Here is a 23,912-nt window from a genome sequence, read left to right on the forward strand (position 1 = left end):
GAGAACATAGAATATTTCTTATTATCTTCCATGAGCAGCAATCACTTGTCGGGAGGGAGAGAGAGAGAGAGAGAGAGAGAGAGAACGCGTTGTTTTGTTGTTGCAAAATTTACAATAGCTTTGGAAAGGAGTTTAACAATATGGCAAAGAATGCAGAAAACAGGAAAAGGTAATTACCATTACATATGATTCATCCATGGAGGAAAGTCCAAGGTTTGACACACAGTAAAAGGACCATGCAAGTGATGTGATTCGCAGCAGCAGAAAGATTTAATTTCTGTATCCGGAGTAGATTTAGAACTTGTACTCCAGTTTTACTTATTTTCCTATTTATTTACTATTTACTATTTATATATTTTATTATTTATATATATTTACTAAATATATTATTAATTATATATTATATTATATTATATATATTATTATTATATTATATTATAGTAAATATATTATTTATATATATTTACTATTTATTTTTTTATTTTACTTATTTTCCAGATTTAGAACTTTACTCAGCCATACTCGCTCAGCCATATCGCACTGCAAAAAAATGTTGCAATTCAGCATTGCACAAGTATTCATGGTACTGCCCCAAATGGAGAGGAGTAGTACATAAAGCAGTGATAAAAGCTACAGTTCAAAGCCTTGGCACATATTTAAGTATTTTGAAATCCAGAATGAGCAGCAACACCGATTCAAGTTTACTGTTAGTGGTGCAAATTGAGGACCTTTTAATAAGTAATCTGAGTGGAGCAACTGATATATTACATCAGAAACACAGGCACGTGTTAACTGCACAAGTACTTTGGACTGAGAAACAGTGGTTCAAAAGCTCAGGTAACCAAACGGGCAAAGGACTGTTCAAGTAAGAAACTTTCCGGAAGATTATTCCCTTCATCTTTTTATCTCGACAGCCACAACAAGAAGCTACCTGCAAAGATGATGGAGTGTGACAAGGAAATGGAGAACGTGCATGAGAGAAAGCTGAGCTCAAACAAGAAAATGGAAGTGAACGACTTTATGGATGGTGCCGATTCTTCGATTACGAAGAGTGACATTTTCGAGAATCATGGTGGAACCAAACTCAAGAGAGAGGTGAGAATAGATATACCATATCATTTCGATCAGCTTGGTACATTGAAGGTCTGTTTGATGAATGAGGGCTGATTGGATGACCTTCAGGTAAGCACGCATACTTTGTGACCTGGAGTTGAATCCCAGCCCAGATATAAACTCTCATCCCGGTGTTTCACAGGCAGGATGATTCATCAATGTCTGTGACATCGCCAGCATTAGTTGGTGGATGTTAAAGATCCAATATTGTGTCCTTTACAAAGAGTAGGTGAGCTATTGGGGGCACCATAACCAAATTCCAAATTTTTGCCCGAACTACGGCTGGGAGAGGGATGGCAAACCACCCATCGTGACTTGTTGCCAAGAAACTGTTTGGCAGCACTGACGCTCTGTTATGGAGTACAGTACATAAAATCGGAGGAGGGAACAACAACAGGTCTAAATTAACTGACAATTAATAAGCAACATATGAGATATTAACTATAACAGCACTCGGTAGAACGCATACCTCCGCCTGGTGAACAGTTTATGTTTTGTATCCCACTGATAGGCCGGATCTGGATTCGGACCTGAACCAAAATCTAATCGGCTTGTTCTTTTCACCTAACCAACTCATCCACAAAGTTTTGTCATAATCCGTCCAAAACGTTTTGAAACATCGTGCAATGTATCGTTTTTACTCTCAATGGTAAAGAATCACTTTTGAAATTCTAGTATCCGGATCCGGAACGTCACCAAAATCTAACCAATTCGTCCTTGTTACACATCCAACGTGTCCACCAAGTTTCGGCTGAATCCGTCCATAATTCTTTGAGATAATCTGCTCATAGACAAACAGACACAGATGAAAAATCACTCATAGAGCGACACTTGGCAAAACAGAACAAAGTGGCATGGCACTCAGGGGAGCATCCTTTAGACCTCAAAAATAATTAGTGGTTGAATTCAGTGACTTGATATGCAAATCATCTTCAAATTTTAAGTTAAATGGATAAAAATTGACAATTTTAGAAATTTGGCTAATGTTGACCTTTTGGCCTATGCTGACCTCAAAATAGTTCGTGGTTGGTTTCAGTAATCTGATATGAAAATCCTATTCAAATTTCAAGCCAATCGGATGAAAATTGAGGATTTTAGAAATTTTCAGAAAGTGGTTGACCTTTGGCCTATGTGGACATTTTGGCCGATGTTGATCTCAAAAATAGTTGGTGGTTGAGAATTCAGTTCGCTGATATGAAAATCCCATTCGAATTCCAGGTCAATTGGATGAAAATTGAGGATTTTAGAAATTTGAAATTGTTGTTGACCTTTGGCTTATGTTGACCTTATGGCTTATGCTGATCTCAAGAATAGTTGGTGGTTGAATTCAGTTAGCCGATATGTAAATCCTATTCAAATTTCAAGTCAATCAGATGAAAATTGAGGATTTTAGAAAAATCGAAAAAAGGGGTTGTCCTTTGGCCTATGTTGACCTTTTGGCCTACGCTGATCTCAAAAATAGTTGGTGGTTGAATTCAGTTAGCCGATATGTAAATCCTATTCAAATTTCAAGCCAATCAGATGTAAATTGAGGATTTTAGAAATTTGAAATAAGTGGTTGACCTTTGGCCTATGCTGACCTTTTGACCTCAAAATATATAGGATTTTGTCGGACCACGAACCCTACCATTTGGTGAAGTCTCGTGAAGATCGGGGTAAAATTGTGACCTGTAGGCAAGTAAGTATAAGTGAGCGGACAGACAGACACACACAAACACAAACAAACACACACTGTATATATATATATATAGGTCATACGTACATGCGGAGAGATAAACGCTGTAAACACAGGAACCAAACATCTACACCATAAAAATATCGTTTGTTTAATCCTCTGGAGTCTACAAGCCGATTCTATCGGCTTCACGCATGCGCCGAAATGTCGACAAGCCGAATTTATCGGCTCTAACCGCATTCAAATTTACCGCGCAATTACGTGCAATCGTCGACTCCAGAGGGTTAATCACGAGTTTGCCAGTTCTAAAAGCCTGTTTGCGAGTTTGAAGAAGAGGAAGAAGCGCTAATGTATGGTTTATTCACACAGCAGTTTGAATTCATTTATTATTCTACGACAGTAGAAACCCTTTAGTTTAGAAGGACACGGAATGAGCATAAAAAATCATATATACAGCAGTGATATTTTGCGAAGCAATAGAAAAATATATAAAACTGCACAGAAAAACACACAAACAACAACAACCACCACGGCCATGACAACAATCGAGTGTTATAAAAGATCGTTATTTTCACATGTTTTACTACATGTGTTTCAAGTGTTTGTGTTTCACACTGAATGAAACACGTAAAGGTAGAGCATGCAGATTGTGATACTTGACAGGTTCAACGATATGTCCGGCCTGAACGGCATCGGAATCAAAATGGCGGTCTGTGGATTCAGCCGTCGTACTGCCGTAATGACATCACATCACCCCTGTCATGTGACCAGATCCTCAGCTCTGATTGGTGTACGTGTGAGGAGACTTACATACATACATACATACATACATACAAACATACATACATACAAACATACAAACATACATACATACAAACATACATACATACAAACATACTGTTACGGAAACGGAGAGGGCTTCCCTCGTTGCCCTGCGGAGATCAACCCGCCGTTCATTCTACTAACCACTCTCCGTTCCTGGTCGTCCCAACGCTCTCTCCCGCCCGCAGCGCCGCCAGGGTATTCGGGCCAGAAAGTCGGAATGGGCCTTCCCGGGACCTGAGTGCAACGCTCGGTCGTGAGACAGGGAAGAGACGGCCGTTCGAGCTACGGTTTTAGGTTACCGAGCGGGTTTAGTAACCCGTAGTTCGAACCATTAACAAGCTACACCCGATTATAACGTTGGCCAAATCGCGCTATGCTAAATCAATGATAGAAAAGACACGACGACTGGGAAAGATGAAACGACGCAAGGGGGTACAGTTCTCAAGACCTCCGGAAGAGGGTGTAATTACAGTGGTGGAGAAAAGGGGTAGATAACAAGGTAGAGTGAGGTAAAGAACACAGAAGAGATGGGCACTTAAATACAGGCTTATTTAAGCCCAGACAGACCACGGACAAACGGACAAGGCAGACTCACACAGGGGTTGATGGCAGGAATGGACAGGTAGATCGATGGCACAAGGTGCACCTTGGCTCGGGGACAGGATAAAGCACAGTCCAAAGATGCAGGGAGGTCTCACTGAACGGCAGAGGTCTCACAGCGCTCGGAGGGTATGTCTTTCTTGCTTCAAGCTCAGCGCGCATCTGACGTCACCTATCTCTCTACTGCGCATGCTCAACGGGGAGTGACACGCCCTCGGCTGGTTGGTTCCGCCCCAACTGGGGCCGGTCCCCCGCTTCCATTGGGTGCGGGGGTTACCGGGCTCCGCCCTTGACGAGGAGCCGACAGGGAGCCATGTTCTGCCCCTGTTTGGTAACCCCGTCGAGCACATGTCCGATGGCGGCTCGTTGGGAAGGCCTGGTGTCCTTCCACCACTCCTACCAACCAAGCCGGAGTGAGGACACGCACTCCCTGCGCTCGTTGTTGTTGTTGCTGCTGAAGAGAACTGTGAGGAAGAGCTGCAGGGAGGTATTGGGAGGTCCTAAACTTCCTAACGGTGCCATACAATCACATTCTGGTGCAACGAAGGGTCAGAATTAATGGAAACGAATCCTTAACTGACATAGACTAAGAATAACTAGCAAGATGTCCTATAGTTGTCTACATGAGATGCGGTGGACCTGGATGCGACATTTAATGGGGGAAATAGGGGGAGGTCGGGTCTACAGAGTGTTGTTTACAGAAAATGGGACTAGGGAATGGGGGATTGGGGAGAGTTGGGAAGTATTGAGGAAATAGGGGAATATTTACAAGCGGATATGGATGGATGCAAATCCCATATCCGCAACAATACATACATACATACAAACATACATACATACAAACATACATAAAACATACATACATACATACATAGACTGCTTTTCCCTATGAGCTACGCTGTAAAAAATTGAGACCCAGGAATATTGCCCAATGTGTAATATGGACAAATCTTCCCTCAATTTGTACCTTGTATAAGAAACGTGTTGTCTTGTTGTTGTTGATGGTTCACGAGATAATGCGGAACCCATCGCACACACTTCATTGTTTTCGTTTTAATCATTCAGGTGTTCAACTTCGTGCTCTACTTACCTTGTGATGTTGTTTTGGACATGTCGAGAGTGCATTCCTCTGCCAGGCTGAACAGTTTGTTTTGTATTTCACTGATAGGCCGGGATCTGCATCCTGACCTTAACCAACATCGAATTGCCTTGTTCCTGTCACCTACCCGAATCATCCAACACGTTTTGTCATAATCCGTCCACACATTTTGAGATATCGTGCTATACTGTATATAGTTTGGCCCTATCTCTCAATGGTCCACCACATTTCGCCCGAATCCGTCCACAACTCTTTGAGATATCCTGTTGACAGACGGAACAAACAGACATGGTGAAAATCTCTGCACAACTTCCTGTATTGAACATTGTGCACCTGGCTTCATTCACAACTACCCGTGGGAGTGATAACGATGACATCATCGGTGAAGTGGTGTTCCAGCCATAATTTGTTGAATTGAAATCTTTATCCGAAAAATCTGAAACTTCACATATTAGTCAGGATCACTATGTTTTTTCGTTCAAAATTTTGGTAGATTAGCAAAACTATACATTTTTGGAGTATTCAGCGCATGACGAATCCAAAAATTAATGTTTACATTTGCGTAGACACCTTTGCGAAAATGACACTCAGGACGGTGATGAAGATCTGTAAAAGCATATTCCTGAACGGTATAGACCTCGTAGATCCTGTGTATAGGACTTATAGTTCAATCTGATACTACCTATAACTTCCTATAACAACCTATAACTTCAAAGGACTTGCAATATCATGTATTATGTAATACAGTTATATCACAAATATAAAAACAATGGTTTTCAATCACCTTTGTTTGTTGCTTTTCTATAATCCTGAGCACTATTTTGAGGCCTTTATTGGATTCCTTGACCCAGAAAACATAGGATTAGCATATTTAATTAAGTCTCTAGGTTGACTAGAAGCCGAGATCGCGCAAAATATGTATTTTATGGCGGCCATTTTCAAAATCCAAAATGGCGGCCATGCAGGTGTCTGTTAAAATGCCAACATTGATTTTCAGATTCTCCATGCTCTGAAGATTCCAAAAATGTACAGGTTTGCTAATCCCAAAATTTTGAACGAAATTATATTTGTTAACATAGTGAACCTGACTATATCTGGAATATGACCCGATGTGAGTGAACGATGAAATTTATGACGTCATTGGTCACATGGTATGGCAGCCATATTGGATTAATGGAAAAAAACGTATCCATCATTTTCTCTAAAACCGCTCAATGAAAAAAAATTAAACTTGGCATACGTCATCAACTCCCCATGAGGTATATGTAGCGTGAGAATGATGACGTCATGAGAGAAGTGGTATTCCAGCCATAATTGGTTGAATTGAAATTCTTATCCGAAAAATGTGAAACTTCACATATCTGGAATATTACCCGATGTGAGTGAACGATGAAATTTATGACGTCATTGGTCACATGGTATGGCAGCCATATTGGATTAATGGAAAAAAACGTATCCATCATTTTCTCTAAAACCACTCAATGAAAAAAAAATTAAACCTGGCATACGGCATCAACTCCCCATGAGGTATATATAGCGTGACAATGATGACGTCATGAGAGAAGTGGTATTCCAGCCATAATTGGTTGAATTGAAATTCTTATCCGACAAATCTTAAACTTCATATATCTGATCTATGACCCGATGCGAGGAAGAAACAAATTTATGACGTACATCACCTATGCCGAAAATGTTTGTGACATAATAGGGTTCATGGATGATACGGGTATATGGGATATAATAGCAGTAGGCCATACTACGTGTGTTCAGTTTAAAATGGTATTTCTGGTCAGAATGAATGCTTGAGGTGAGACTATGCCATTGTAGTTTAACGAGTTTGTTTTCATTCATAAATTTCTTAATGTTCCATCATCATAAATCATTGTGTTATGCATTCTCAAATAATTTACACAACACCTTAATATGGAGCATTTTCTGATTTTTGCTTTTCTTTTTGGATTATGCTTCAGATGGGTCTCATTAGTGGAATCTGCCTGATCGTGGGTACAATGATTGGCTCTGGAATCTTTATCTCACCCAAGTCGTTGCTGGAGAGTTCGGGTGCTGTCGGACCATCTCTCATCATTTGGACGCTCTCTGGCATTCTTGCCACCCTTGGTCAGTGTTCACAGGAATGTAATTTTGTTGCTTAACTGTAAACTACAGTCTTGAAATCAAACATGGTTTATACATGTCTTTATTTGTGTCTTTGCAAAGTATTTTTTAATAACCACCGACTTTGGTTGGCTTGTTTGATGTTCTCATCAGAGCAGATAACTCGCACAAAGCTGATGTTTCCTGGTTAAAATCCCATGATCAATCCTTTCTTTTATTTTACATAGAAGAGCAAACTGTTGGAGAGTATGAACTAATAGAAGGGAAGTGTGTGTCAACAGTTGACCACACTAGATAAGGGAAATAACGAATAGGAAAAGAGAAAGAGGAGGTGAGGAAAATCAGCAATCTGCAAGTAAAACGGTTGGGTGAGAAAAGATAATGTAGGTCATAAACTATTGAACATTATGGGTCAGAATTGGGGATGGCAAGAGATTATAGTACACTGGCTTGTTGAATCCCTGGAGGGAAAGGTGATAGTGCGGGAGCCCAGAAACATTTGTTTCACATCTCGAGTACAAAAGGTTTGAGGCCTGGAATATATGCATCTATGATAGGAGACCCCAAAAAGGCAATTCTTAAGTTCTGCAATTCTGCACAGCAACCAGGGGGCGCCACCAAAGACCCCTAAATGTGACTCTTAATTCACAATTTGAGTACATCTTTCAAACTTGTCTTAAAATGTTCTCTATAGGAGTGGAAATCAGAATTCCCAATTCTTAAGTTTTCAATTTGTGTATTAGGTCGCTTAAGAACGACCTAATTAATGCTAATTAACGCTAATTAGCATTTTTAATTCACAATTTGAGTACATCCATGAAACATATGGCAATGTATTCCTTAGGTCATCCTAAATCAAGATCAGTCATTCTTAAGTATCCATTTCATGTATTAACCCACTTAAGAATGCACACTGACAAAAAGGAGAAACATAGATTGTATACAAACACAATGTTTTATTTTTTTATAAACTACACAAAAATGTACTTAGTATGCATGAATTATGCTTTGGTAAGTTTGGAGGTAGGGTGTGCAGAAGATATTGTCCATCTACTACGTATGCATTGATCTGTTGAGGTCCGTCTCCTTTGATCTCCTTGCTCTCCAGTAAGTTAAGCAACTTACTTTTATCTGTCTTGACCATGCTCTCATCAGGATTGCACATCGTGAGTGGTACTGGTGTAAGGGGATATTGGAATATATGCTGCAGGTCAACATCACGCTTTGATGCAAGGATTATTAGGCGGCCCATCAAATCACGAGTACACTTCAGAACTGCCACTTTCTTATCCGGTGTTCGTCTATTTCTGGCACATTCGTCTACGAATGTTTTGAGAGGAGCTTTCTTTATGGGTTGTTCAAACCTACTGTCATCGGCCTCGCATGCTGTGATGAATGCCTGGTGTAATGTCCTTCCACTTGCTGGCACATTCAGTAAACTTTCGCGAACTGTTTCACTAGTTGCCCTTCCTGTATGGATGTTGTACAACATGGTATCTGCATCTGTTTCGTTCCCAAACGGATTGCAACTATCCTGGATTTGTTTCACCATGGTTTTCACATCTCTATCGTCACGTTTTATTCGTGCAGGTCTCAGTTCAGCAGTTGTGTCTTCTTTGACTATCAGCCCAGCCATTTCGTGGAGTAGACTAACGAATGAAGCTCTAGTGGATTTCGTAAGCATCCAGCGAAGTCGTGCCGCATAATTATTCGTTGAAGAAGTGAATCCAGTTCTTCTCGAAGCTGCATCCGCGTTAATCGTCTGTTCTAGAGTCAAGTCGACCGGGCATCTACTGAATGGATGTTCTGTTCGTCGTACAGTAAAGACGCCTGCTTCCAGTATTTGACGTAGGCCAGGATGGCTGTCTTCCATGTTCATCAAATCGAGTTGGAACTTTGTCAGCCACCGACTGTAATTTACATGGTTTGTAGCAAAGAACAGTCCAATGAGTCCGGTCAGTGAGTATGTATAGAGATCGATATCATTCGTTCGAATCGCCCGTTCGAGCTCGTGGTATTTATGAATGTAATCTATATACATTCTCCAAAACTGGGCGGTTGCACCATGGCCTCCAGATCTTGTCACTTGGGTATATGCTTCATACGCGGCTGTGCATGCTTTGAAGACGTCCGAGTCTAGAGCAGACTGAAGCTGTTCCCACGTGGTCAGTTGAATGCTGCTTATCAATGCTTCTGTTTCTTCTCTGTGTGGGTAAGAGTCTAAGAAGGATGAGAAGTGTAGCATCTCAAGAGCAAGGGCTAGTATGGGGTGCAATCTCTTGCACCTGTTGAAATGTTTCCCCGTCAAAAATCCGTTTAAGGATCCGGTTGCAAGTACCTCAGATTCAGTCAGCATTTCTGGTCCTCCAGAGTTGGACAGGAGTTTCCCAATAGCCTTGAAGAAAGCCATTTCGATGTGGAATGGGCCTAACATTATGAAAATGTTATCAAATTTCGGTTTCTCAGTCACTTGTATTTGAAGTGCCGGCTTGGCTGCGCCCAGATCATAACTGACTATTCCGTATTTCTGTCCCGTCTCATTAGCACACCTCTGCGTGATGAGGAGAGTCTCCTGCACGACCTCTAGGCTGGTGATAGGCTGGCGTAAGTTTGGCATATATAGAACCTCTTGTTTTGGAAGGTGGTCACTGCAAATGCTTGCATTAAACCCAACCCACATAATAGGCAATACATCATTGCCAATGGCATGGCTCATCATCCACACGAGGTCCAGGTGGCGAGCCTTGTTGCTAACATCTGGAAGGCTGTAGACTGCAGTGTTTTTGTAACTGAACTTCGTCATCTTTGGTATCTTCCTATATGGCTGGAGTGCAGTATCTGTACTCTCAAGGGTTCTCTTCCTTTTGCCTGTCTTTACTTGCCGAGCACTAGTTGAGGTTGAAACTGCCATGACAGCAGATGCTTCACGTTCTTCATCAGGTGCTGGCACATTTTGGTACAGAATACCCATGGTATCGTGCAGCGAATTGGCTCCAGACATGGTTTGAGTCATCTCATCGAAATTGTCGAAGGCTAATCCGACTGGTTTACCTACGACTGTTCCTTTTGGACAAGCAAGCTTCTGTTCTTGAATGGATTCAGCTGTGGCAGTTTCAACTTCTTCCAATGTGTTGTAGCTTAAACAGTGACCAAACCTGTTCAGGACTTGAACCATTTTTTTACTGCCAGTGACCGACTTAACACTCATACCAAGAGCTACATGTTTTGCAGGTTTTGCGCGACCCCGTTGTACAATGAACAAGGCATCCTGACTAGACGAATTTGCGCGGCGCTTTACTGACTCTGTATATCGCTCTGGTTTTAGCCCTCCGTACAAAATATTGAAAAAATCTACTACAAGTTTTGGGGGTGACGAGTCCCCGTTTCTTAAATCCTCCAATGTCGGACATTCAGGAAGGTCGACCTTTTCAACCTTGAGCAACTGGTTGCGCAAAAGCAATGCTGCTTTGGCGATTGTTCTCTCATCAGTAGATGTGTAATCATATACAACACGAATTGCATCATCTGTGGTTTCTGCATTATATAAGATGTTTCCAAGCCTTTTCCCAAGTGAACTCTATCTTTATGCGCGCTTTGAAGTGACTCATCAATGTCCTAGAGAGGCTGAAGGCGCTTCCCCTGGGCGTTTCTGCGGATGCCGAACAAATATCAAGATAACGTTCATATACAGAATTAAGAAGTTCAGGTCTGTTGTCTATTATTACAGATTGCTCAATGTATGCAAAAATGTCCAACACACTGGTCTCAGAAGGCGTTTTTGTTTCACGTGTGTCCTTTTGGGAAACTCGATTGGCTGACAACAAATACGCACTTTTACATGAATGATGGTAGTGGGCCTCCTTGGCAATTAAATCCGTAATAACTACTTTTGGAATAACCTTACTGTCATTTAATGTCTTTGCTGCATTTTGGATCGATACACCGGCTTCAATGGTTTCACATCTTCCCAACAGTTCGACGCTTCCACCTTTGAGTCGTTTTATCTTTTTCTCACAGAATAGACAAACAGGTGGCAAAATCCCGGCAGATGATGTAGAAGGTGCCGACTCCTTGGATGGACGTAAATGTGGGGCATTGCTACGGTGAACATCACTGGCGGCTTTAACAGGCGGCGTTTGGGATGAGATGGCGGTAAAGTTCTTGTAACAAGAAACATGGTAACCATCCATTTCAGCAGGAGACGTAGGCAATCTCTGAACTACACCACAAAAGACAGAGTCCTGGAAATGTTGCTTTTGCCGTCTATTAGCTGCTGCTGTTTCTACTGCTTCCCATTGCGTATCCTTGAAAGGTAGAACGTCTGGACGAGCTTTCTTGTCTGCACTGCGTTGGATGTGAAGAATACATCTGCGTTCCAATGATGAAACAGTAGGCTGGACAGTAGGCTGGACAGTAGGCGTAGTATTGGTGGCCGATTCCATGGTTGCATGTTTCAAATCATTGTCTGAAAAATAAAATCACAGCGGGTGGTCAGTGAGCATGGCGAGTCAGTCAGTTTTGGTCAGTGAAATCCAAAAGAAGTTATTTCAAATTTTGAGGCAATAAGTCATTATTTTCTACTCAGCTGTGGTTCGAACCTGAAATCGGTATGCATACAGAACTTTGGATACCCTCATCTGCCTGGACATTTCCTGCGCGCCACCTAGGCCTAGGGCTACATAATTCTGTATCGGCCCCGAATGCTTATTAGGCCTACAGCATAGTATTGTTTGTTGGGTTAGGGTTAGGGTTGGGTTAGGTAGGGTTAGGGTTAGGTTAGGGTTAGGGTTAGGGTTAGGGTTAGGGTTACCATGTTTCTTGTTACAAGAACTTTACCGCCATCTCATCCCAAACGCCACCTGTTAAAGCCGCCAGTGATGTTCACCATAGCAATGCCCCACATTTATGTCCATCCAAGGAGTCGTCACCTTCTACAACCTCTGCCGGGGTTTTGCCACCTAACCCCAAACCCTAACCCTATTTGTTGACTTACCTAAGCAGTGATCTAGGCATTGCAGGCAACATCAGACATTCTGCAGCCGATTCAGAGAATCTATGGAGGGAAAGAGCAGGAGATTCCCCATGATTAGGTCCTATGATAAACCGACAACTCCCTCTACAGGGTGTCCCAGAAAGTTCGTCCCTCAAGATAGTGTCACAAACCTGGATTGATAATGTGTTAATATTTCCCTTTAAGTCACTGGTTATTATTCCCCAAACAATGTTGTATATTGGTCCCAGTTATTCACTGCAGGACAGTCATTTCTGTAGAGAGGCACTTCCTGTTTAGGGTGTAATTGGCTCAAGTTAGGGAAGAAGCCTCCCCATTGGCTGGGAGGCCAAAACTCCTTCCTTAACCAAAACTGAACACCCTCGATCCGGCCAGCCAGACAGGTGTGTGCATGCTCAGCACTGGTGTGGGTGTCTACTTGGGGCCTGCCCTCAGGTCAGCACTCCAGCCCCTCCCTTGCATATAAGGGAGGGCCAGCCAGGGAGTGGAGGGGGGATAGCAGCCAGTGACAACCCAAATTCCGTTACAATACTGACTGCATTCTTAAGTGGGTTGATGCATGAAATGGACACATAAGAATTGCTGTTCTTGATTCACGATGATCTACTGAACAGTTTGGGACCAATTTGAAAGATGTACTCAAATTGTGAATTAACACTCACCTTGCCAGGGACGGGGTCAATGAGTACATTTTGCGTTCTTAAGTGGGTTAATACATGAAATGGATACTTAAGAATGACTGATCTTGATTTAGGATGACCTAAGGAATACATTGCCATATGTTTCATGGATGTACTCAAATTGTGAATTAAAAATGCTAATTAGCGTTAATTAGCATTAATTAGGTCGTTCTTAAGCGACCTAATACACAAATTGAAAACTTAAGAATTGGGAATTCTGATTTCCATTCCTATAGAGAACATTTTAAGACAAGTTTGAAAGATGTACTCAAATTGTGAATTAAGAGTCACATTTAGGGGTCTTTGGTGGCGCCCCCTGGTTGCTGTGCAGAATTGCAGAACTTAAGAATTGCCTTTTTGGGGTCTCCTATCATAGATGCATATATTCCAGGCCTCAAACCTTTTGTACTCGAGATGTGAAACAAATGTTTCTGGGCTCCCGCACTATGAGATGGGAGGGTGATGGGAGAACAGCCTTTGGAAGGTGCAGGATACATAGAAGGGAGAAGTGAGGATTAAAACAAGGGTTGAGGTGTGAAGTCAGCCTGGATTTTGGAATTTCAACCAGGAGGGAGTTTCCTGAAGAACTCGTACATCCTGGAGAAAAGAGTGAGCAATATCGGAGAATAGAGGGTAGAAAAAAGGTATCACTGAACTGCCGGTGACGTAAGAGCAACAATCCATGTGCTTCGACCTCATCGTGGAAGATTCTGTTAATTTTAAGAGCTTTCCCAGAGAACAACAACGTTGGGCTAAACCCTCACATCCATCTCTCACACATCCAACACGGATTCAGATCAAACCACTCCACCTCACACAAAACCTCACAACCCTCACACAAAACACCTTTGAAGGCTTCAACAATTTAAAACCACCAAAACGCACTATTCTCAACACAGTAAACATCAGCAAAGCGTTTAACACACTCACAAAGTTCTTACTCACAAACAAAATGCTCAACACAAACATGTACAGCAACAACAAACTCTGGCTGGCCAACTACCGATAATTCAAAAAATCATTTGTAATTTTTAACAGCAGGTCATCACGCACATGATACTTTCCAAATGGAGTCCCTCAAGGCTGGTGGTGTTGGGCTAGCGGCCAGGGTGTCAGCTTAGGATCCTAGGATCCTGGGTTCGAATCCCGGTCGATCGCTGAATTAACGCCAGGGGGGTTGACTCAGCCTGTCATACCTTCCGAGGTCGGCTAATTGAGTACCAGTTCACTGGTAATTCCCTGGTTGTCGTTAAAGGCGGCAAAAAGGGTTGGCGTCAGGAAGGGCATCCGGCCGTAAAACATTGCTTCAAAAAGGGGACCGAAAAACAACAACAACCACGGTGCCCGAAAAAGGTCCAACCCCTGCTTGTGGGGAAAAATGGCCTCCAAAGGTGTTTATTTATAAGGCTCAGTCCTCTCCCCCACACTCTTTAATCTGTTCATGCACGACATTCCACAACCACCCAAGAACATACCATCACCTCTATAATAGCAACATCAACACCAGCACAACTTCAACCTTTCCTCAGCACCCGACAAACCTGGACAAACCTGGTTCACCATCAACAGACTAAAATTAACCCCCTCAAAATCAACAGTCATTCTTATAAGAAATTACACCAAAGAACACCACATATCACACTGAACAACATCCCTATTACACACACCGTCACTTTTAACACATCCATGTCATTCTCAGATCACAAACATTAAAAAACATTCACACCAAGGCTGAACACACTTAAGGCACTCACAGGCACCGACTTCGGACACCACGAAGACACATCACTAACATACAAACAGAACATGAGAATCACAGTCATCAACAATGCCAGCTCATCTTGGGCCTCTAGCCTATCAAACACATCTCAACACCCTGCAGACCATACAAAATAAAACCCTTCGCATCATCACAGGTTGCACATTGACAACACCCATCGAACACCAACACACAGAAGTAAAAATGCTTAAAATCAAAGACCACTTAGACATGACAGATGCACAGTTCCTTGCAACAGCAAATGCCAACCCTAATCACCCATACCACTACATGTACAACCACCCACAGGCCCCGAAACACATTAAAACTACACCACAAAGACACTACAGTGACATCTTTCGTAAGATCCGCAAACCAAACAACAGAAACTACAAAAAACACAATCACACCCACATCACCATAAACGCAATAAACAACATGGGCCCAAACAGTTTCTTGGGCACAAAATCCCCACCCATCGTTTACACAGAGAAACTACTCCCCAGGTCTGATCGTGTTCACCTTTCACACCTTTGCTGTGGACACCACCCACAACTTTTACACCACAAACAGACTCGGCGACACCACTGACACCTGTAACCACTGCCATGCAGCTCCGCACAGAATAAAACATCATGGAAGACTGCACGGCCCTGGCTTCATGTAGACAAGAGCACAACATCTTGGATGTGAGGGATCTCTGGGTCACTCCTGTGAGATCGATCGGCTATCGCCGTGCCGTTGGTCTGTTCAACAGAACTGACTGGGGCAACACCACAACAACAACATTGGGCCAGCATTGGGGGCAATGTCAGCCCCGTCGTTGTGCCAACGTCAAAAAACAACGTTGGGCCGGCGTAATGTTGTCCCAGTGGGTCGACGTTGGAAGGGAGCGCTGTCCCAACATTGTTGTGTTAGAGTTGGGTTACATTGCACAGAATACAGGAGAGATCGATGTGATGCTAGGCACCAGCCCATAATGGAGAGCAGTTCTCTATTGAGCTGTGGGCAAAGGCCTTGTAAATGGAGTAGCTCTGATTTTCCATGGAAAGACATGGATCGACAGAGGATGCCCAGTCTGCAGTTGGCTTGGGATGCCAGCTTTGCCATGTGGTCTGCCTAGGAAAGGGCATGGCTGATGGTGAGGCCTTCAAGTTCAAGAGAATAAACTTTTCCAGGGGATGACCAAGGCAGTAGCTGACCACTATGGTGCAGGTATTGATGGACAAAATGGCCTCCTCCTGTGATTAAGTTATTTGCAAAGGAACTCGTATTATGTCGCTCTCATGTCCAGGAGGCAAATGACGAGGGCAACACGGCACATTTGGCAACACTGCAACAACAACATTTGGCAACATTTTGGCACACCTGAGCTCCTCACCACATACAAGGCTTTCATCCACAGCTCAATGGAATACTGCTCTCCCCTCTGGGCTGGTGCTCCTGCCTCACACCTAGCTCGTCTTCACGGTGTTGAAACCAAAGCGTTCAGAATCATTGGAATCTCCCGCGATGAAGCTAACTCCGAGGGCCTTTCACTCACTCACCGCAGGCAGGTTGGTGGTCTTTCCGTCTTCTACCGACTCCTCTCTGGCCTTGCCCCCCCCAGCTCTCTCTCTGGGCTCTGTCCCCCAAATATTCCTACAGGTCACACAAGATCTGCCTGCAACCCTCTTATGGTTAAACTGCCAAAATCAAGACTTTCTGCTCACCTTCACTCCTTCATTCCTCTTTTCTCCCACCTCTGGAACAAACTCCCTCACTCTCTTCAATCCCACTCCACCCTCCAGGTCTTTAAAACAGCTGTTCACCACCATCTCTTATCTTCCCCCATCCAAAACCTTGATCTTTTCTACCCCCGCTAATTTCACCCCAAATCCACTTTTTTGAAATACCAACTTCTGTCCTGGAAGTCCTTGGTGTCCTTGTGCTTTATACTTCTCCCACCTCCCCCCCCCCCCCCTTCCTACGCCTCCTCCCCCCAAGCCCTCTCCCTGCCACACATCTCCCGATGTCCCTGCTCTCAAATGTTGTGTTTGTGTGCTTCCCCTTCTCTCCCCATCTTGTCTTCCGCTCCCTCTTTTTATATATTTTGTTTGTCTGTTTGATTTGTTTGTGAAATAAATTTTAGCTCTTCCACGAGCCTCGATTCTGTATACAGAGAAGAAAAAGAAAAGAAAAAGAAAAATACCCGCAAATCGTGGTTCGTTTGGACGCAGGAGTTGGATAAAGAATGAGGGAAGGAAGGAAATAACAGGTGGAATGACTGTGATGTGTTTCTTTGCAAGTTTTTTTTTAACGAAGAGGGGTCGGAAAGGAAGTGGGGGAAGAAAGGGGAGAAGTAAAATAGAGTCAAAAAGCAATGCAACCAAGACAGAAGGAATACAAGCCAGAACTAAATCGAATGAGATTATGCTTACAAGTGGTGGAGTGGATAATTAGGCCAGAGACACACTATCACAAGTTTGACGACACAACCAAGAAGGTACGAGGTAACACGGAGATGAAAGGACAACAGAAAGACAGGACATATCTGGTGTAGGAATCTTGGCTTCGATGAGCCTTCATGAAGCAGACAAGGTCTGTTTTCTTATTTAGAGCCTCCAAACATTGGTTAAAGTGGAGCAACAGCATCTCCAGAGTTGCGTGTGATGGAATCAAAACTCATGGTCAAAGATCAGGCTGTTTGAAATCTTTATTAAATAAATAAAGACAGCATATGGTATTTGAGCTTGGGATACCCGAGCCATAGATTCAGCAGGCCAACTCAAATGTTCCTTTAGTTCATGTCAAAGTGCACTGCTGTCTCCAAGTATCCTTGGCCGACATGTTAGTTACTTACCAGGTCCTCCATAAGCTCTATGTGCTGTATAAAGTACACTGCTGTCTCCAAGTATCCTTGGCCTACCTGTTAGTTACTTACCAGGTCCTCCATAAGCTCTATGTGCTGTATAAAGTCCACTGCTGTCTCCAAGTATCCTTGGCCTACATGTTAGTTACTTACCAGGTCCTCCATAAGCTCTATGTGCTGTATTAAGTACACTGCTGTCTCCAAGTATCCATGGCCGACATGTTAGTTACTTACCAGGTCCTCCATAAACTCTATGTGCTGTATTAAGTACACTGCTGTCTCCAAGTATCCTTGGCCTGCATGTAAGTTACTTACCAGGTCCTCCATAAGCTCTATGTGCTGTATAAAGTACACTCTTGAAATGGCGTCGTATTGTGTTTTTCCAGGGGCGCTTTCATATGCAGAACTGGGCACAATGATTACCAAGTCTGGTGCAGAATATGCATACTTGATGTCAGCATTCGGACCGATTCCTGCATTTCTCTACTCCTGGACCTCAGTGATTGTAACCAAACCATCATCAGCTGCTATAATATGCCTCAGCTTCTCACAATATGCGACGGCACCCTTTTATCCAAATTGTAAGCCACCGGATATCGTCATCAAGACGCTCGCATCTGCTGCCATCGGTAAGTGTACAACCTTTGATTTGGTAGGATGATCACAAGAGGAAGGAAGAACATTCTTCAACCAAATAAAATGCAATTTTGTGTGGTTTCTCCATCTTACATCTGCCAGTTGCAATCACCTTCCTCAACTGCTTGAGCGTGAAGTTGGCGGCCTACGCCCAGAATTTTTTCACAGCTGCTAAGCTCGTCATAGTGGTGGTGATTATCGTGGCTGGGTTTGTGCTGATGGGTCAAGGTAAGAGTAAGCACGTTCAAATTTTTATGACACACCCATTCATAACAAAGGTCTGCTCTCTGCTCACCTTCACTCTTTCATTCCCCTTTTCTCCCGCCTCTGGAACAAACTCCCCCACTCCCTTCAATCCCTCTCCTCCCTCCAGGTCTTTAAAACAGCTGTTCACCACCATCTCTTATCTTCCCCCATTCAAAACCTTGATCTTTTCTACCCCCGCTAATTCATCCCAGATATACTTTTTTGAAATTCCAACTTCTTTCCTGGAAGTCCTTGTAGTGTCCATGTGTTTTAAACCTCTCCCACCTCCCCCCAAGCCCTCTCCCTCCCAAAGGAACTCTCGATGTCCCTGCTCTCAAATGTTGTGTTTGTGCCCTTCCCCCTCTCTCCCCATCTTGTCTACCGCTCCCCTTATTATATGTTTTATGTGCCGGTTTGAATTTTTGTGTGATTAATGTTAGCTCTTTCATGAGCCTCGAGCCTGGTGTTGGCTTAGCGGTTATGGTGCCGGCTTGGGATCCTTGGATCCTGGGTTCGAATCCCGGTGGATCGCTGAATTAACGACCAGGAGGGTTAACACAGCCTGTCATCCTTCCGAGGTCGGCAAATTGAGTACCAGTTCACTGGTAATTCCCTGTGTGTTGCAAGAGGCGACTAACAGGGTTGGTGGCAGGAAGGGCATCCGGACCATAAAACATTGCTTCGTAAAGGAGACCAAGGTGCCCAAACAAGGCCAACCCCCCGCTTTGCGGGGGAAAATGGCCTCTAAAGGTGGTTCCTAGAGTTTTGCATAGAGGGTCATTCATCAATGTGTGTGCCATCCCTCAAATGGACGTTAAAGTGGGTGACCCTTCTGTTAACATTAGTTGGTGGATGTTAAAGATCCCACACTGTCCTCTGCAGGGTATGCAAGTTATCTCCAACCCCCTTGCTAACTTTGAAGTTCCTGCCATCTTCTGGTAAACTTTAGGCTTCGCAAGGTGGTTCATGAAAGACTTGGGCCAAAAACGTTCTCTGGCAGACCCACAAGGTTGGAACATATTGGATTGCTAAAGAAGAAAGTGGTAGTGGTAGCAGTAGGTGTAGTCTGTCTTGTTCGCAAGGGAAATCTAAAACTGACAACGTGGACGATACCGACTGACTACTGTAATATTATTTAACCAAATGTCTGCACAGAGCTGGTTGAATCAACGGGTGGAGATGGGATGATTCCCCCATAAGTTGGGTATTTTAGTATGAGTTTTAATACCCCCTCCCACAGGGAGCGTTGCAATAATGTAATACGTATTTACCTGGAGACAATCACTGCCTTACCCCGACTCTGAACCCCCAGAACGATGAAAGTTTTTTTTTTTAAATCACCTAAAACCTTCCTGCAAGCCTGGTGTTGGCTTAAGATCCTCGGATTTCGGGTCTTGAGTTTGAGCCCCTGTCATGCCATTAAATAACACCAGGTGGGTCTTGACTCAGCCTGTCATCCTTCCGAGGGCGGCAAAATGAGTACCAGCCCTACTGGGAACAATGAGCCATTGGAGCATCCTGCATAGGAGTGGCGACCCGACCATGATTGCACTGCTTTGCCCTGTGTGCCTCATGGCGTGAAATAAACGGTTATTCAAACTTTCTTGCACACTCCGAGTACAACCACCAGTTTTCAACTCACTCCATCCAGCAGTTCCAGAGTGCATAGATGTTATGGAACCACACAGAGTCACTTCTCAAAGTATAGTATGATTCCTTGGTATAAGTACAGCAATGCCCCCTGTAGATTAGAAGAGGAATTTGGACTCTGGTTATGGTGTTTCTATTTGCTCTTTGACCGTGACAATTGTCGGGACGCCACAAAAGTACGGAATACTCGACAAGCCACGACATCGCATGATTATTGTGTGGCCATTGGCAACTCAACGGTGGGCCGTTATGATATTTGTTTAATTTAGAGTTCGTTGAGAATGCAATCTTTTCTAAAAACAATGGTGGATATAGTTTCACGTGCAAAAACAAGTGGAAAATGATGAGTCCGCTTGCTGAGCGCATCCCCTCACCACCACCACCACCACAGTGCATTGGGAAATGTTAAAGTCATTGTTTCTTCCTCAATCTTCTTCCTCAATTCTTCTTCTTCCTCAATTTATAGTTTATTTATCGAGGCGAGAAAGGCAATGACAGCAGTTTCAAACTGCAACAACAAAGCCATATACAGTATGTGAAAATTCCATCAATAAACATTCGTTGTTCTGGATAGAAAAGGACATTCCTGCAAATATTTTTACCCTCGCCATAGGGGGCATTGCATTTGAATCCGTTTGTCTGTTTGTTTGTCTGTCTGTCTGTTTGTCCGCACAGAATAAATATTAATTTATCTGCAACCGTTGGTCCGATTGACAGGAGATTTTCAACATAGGTGCAACTCCATCTGTATATTTTTTAAATAATTATGACGTCATAGGTCACGTGGTACGGGCGCCATCTTGGAAAAACCGAGAAACTTTGCACCTCTATATCTCTGAAAGTGCTGCATAGAAAAAAATTGAGACATGGCTCATTGTAAAGAACTCTCCATGGGGAATAAAATATGTTAATGATGATGTCATAGGTGCCACCATTATGACGTCATAATTCGACAAGTAAAAAAACTTCATCCGCTCAAGATGAAATTTATTAAGCATCATCTAGGGATAAATTGGTGGAGGAAAAAAAAAACGATGACGTCATCGGTCACGTGAATTGGCCGCCAGGATTTTTTTTTTTCCACAAAAGCCTTACAAAAAACTAAAAACACATCCAGGCAAGGGTCTGCAATCTGATTGCTCTTTCTTGTGTACTTTCGCAATTGTGATCAAATTGTCTGGCCAAGAAACACTGATGGCAAAATACCTTAATTAGCGTGTCCGTCATGCAACGGGAGACAGGGTTTTATAATTGTGTGTGTCAGTGTGTGTCCATGTGTCTGTCTGTCTGTCTGTCTGTCTGTCTGTCCAGGCCATAACGTTTTTTTCAGAAAAGCTACAATATGAGAATATGTTGAAGACTAATTAATAATTAAGCCTGGTATTGGCTTAACGGTCAAGGTGGCTTGCTCAAGATTGCAACGTCCTGAGTTCAAGCCCCTGTCATGCCGTTGAATTAACACCAGGTGGGTTGACTAAGCCTTTCATCCTTCTGAGGTCTGCAAAATGAGGATGAATGAGCCATTCAAGTATCCTGTGTCGGAGTGGCGACCAATGCAGGATTGTGCCCAATAGCCAAGAATCAAAACTGATTTAGCAGCCATATACATCTGAAGATGCAAAAGGGAGTGATTATCATCGTCAATTAATAATTGGGTCTTGTCAAAGGGCAAGGTCAGTGCGTACAAATTTGCTTTATCAGCACGAGACGGCTGGGTTTTATTTATTTATTTATTTTCCATCGCTTCTGTATTTCTATACTTTGTCCACTTGCATTTTGAGATGTTTAATTCTAGCTTAATATTTGAGCTTTTGTCATCAAATTGTTTACAGACCTTTACTATGAGAATATGGAGAGCAGTAATTAATAAATTTTACTTTTTTTTTTTAGTTGTTGTTTTCGTCAAGTTTAGTTTGAATACAAAGTGGACACAGATGGTCTTTGAAATTTGGAGATGTTTTCTTGGGAATAATTTTATTTCAACTTCAGATTTGTACCATTGCATATAATTGCTGCACAAAATATTCCTGGTTCTAACTTGAATGGCATCTATTTATTACGTGTCAATGCTGTTTTGATAAAACTGATCCTCCAATTTTTGCAAACATACAGTGCATTCAGAAAGTATTCAGACCCCTTCACTTTTTCACATTTTGTTATGTTGCAGCCTTGTGCTGAAATCGTTTAAATTCCCTTTTCCCCTCATCAATCTGCACTCAATACCCCATAATGACAAAGAGAAAACAGGATTTTAGAGAGTTTTGCAAATTTATTAAAAAGAAAAAACTGAAATATCACATTGACATAAGTATTCAGACCCTTTGCAATGACACTTGAAATTTAGCTCTGGTGCCTCCCATTTCTCTTGATCATCTTTGAGATGTTTCTACACCTTGATTGGAGTCCACCTGTGGTAAATTTAATTGATTGGACATGATTTGGAAAGGCACACACCTGTCTATATAAGGTCTCACAGCTGACGATGCATATCAGAGCAAAAACCAAGCCATGAGGTCGAAGGAACTGACTGCAGAGCTCAGGGACAGGATTATGTCGAGGCACGGATCTCGAGAAGCCTTCAAAAAAAAAATTCTGCTGCATTGAAGGCTCCAAAGAGCACAGTGGCCTCCATAATTCTTAAATGGAAGAAGTTTGGAACAACCAGGACTCTTCCTAGAGCTGGCCGCCCGGCCAAACAGAGCAATCGGGGGAGAAGGGCCTTGGCAAGAGAGGTGACCAAGAACCCGAGGGTCACTCTGGCTGAGCTCCAGAGATCCTGTGTGGGGATGGGAGAAACTTCCAGAAGGACAACCATCACTGCAACACTCCACCGATCTGGTCTTTATGGCAGAGTGGCCAGACGGAAGCCTCTCCTCAGTGAAAGACACAGGAAAGTCCGCTTGGAGTTTGCAAAAAAGCACCTAAAGGACTCAGACTGTGAGAAACAAGATTCTGTGAGCTTTCATGTGTCTTTCACTGAGGAGAGGCTTCCGTCTGGCCACTCTGCCATATAGCCCAGATCGGTGGAGTGTTGCAGTGATGGTTGTCCTTCTGGAAGTTTCTCCCATCTCCACACAGGATCTCTGGAGCTCAGCCAGAGTGACCATCGGGCTCTTGGTCACCTCTCTTACCAAGGCCCTTCTCCCCCGATTGCTCTGTTTGGCCGGGCGGCCAGCTCTAGGAAGAGTCCTGGTTGTTCCAAACTTCTTCCATTTAAGAATTATGGAGGCCACTGTGCTCTTGGGAACCTTCAATCTAGCAGAGAATTTTTTTGTCGGCTTCCCCAGATCTGTGCCTCGACACAATCCTGTCCCTGAGCTCTGCAGGCAGTTCCTTCGACCTCATGGCTTGGTTTTTGCTCTGATATGCATTGTCAGCTGTGAGACCTTATATAGACAGGTGTGTGCCTTTCCAAATCATGTCCAATCAATTGAATTTAACACAGGTGGGCTCCAATCAAGGTGTAGAAACATCTCAAAGATGATCAAGAGAAATGGGAGGCACCTGAGCTAAATTTCTAGTGTCATAGCAAAGGGTATGAATACTTATGTCAATGTGATATTTCAGTTTTTTCTTTTTAATAAATTTGCAAAACTTTCTAAAATCCTGTTTTCTCTGTGTCATTATGGGGTATTGAGTGTAGATTGATTAG

General features: G+C 43.1%; 1 protein-coding gene across 2 annotated transcripts in view; it reads left to right on the top strand.

Moving 5' to 3' along the window:
- Positions 1-805: 805 nt before the first annotated feature.
- The window catches only part of SLC7A9 (solute carrier family 7 member 9), a 94,133-nt gene continuing 71,026 nt past the window's right edge, over positions 806-23,912 (top strand). Inside the window, exons 1-5 of one of the 2 annotated variants that reach the window (XM_068128794.2) lie at positions 806-837; positions 915-1,095; positions 7,283-7,430; positions 18,115-18,357; positions 18,467-18,592. In XM_068128794.2, the coding sequence (XP_067984895.1) occupies positions 940-1,095; positions 7,283-7,430; positions 18,115-18,357; positions 18,467-18,592 (673 nt within the window). In that variant the 5' untranslated portion in view covers positions 806-837; positions 915-939. Of the gene's footprint in view, positions 1,096-7,282; positions 7,431-18,114; positions 18,358-18,466; positions 18,593-23,912 lie in introns of both variants that reach the window. The other variant, XM_068128793.2, reaches the window with a different exon arrangement.

The sequence above is a fragment of the Myxine glutinosa genome, chromosome 9 (genome assembly GCF_964187855.1).
Source record: "Myxine glutinosa chromosome 9, kmMyxGlut1.1, whole genome shotgun sequence".
Classification (NCBI taxonomy): domain Eukaryota; kingdom Metazoa; phylum Chordata; class Myxini; order Myxiniformes; family Myxinidae; genus Myxine; species Myxine glutinosa.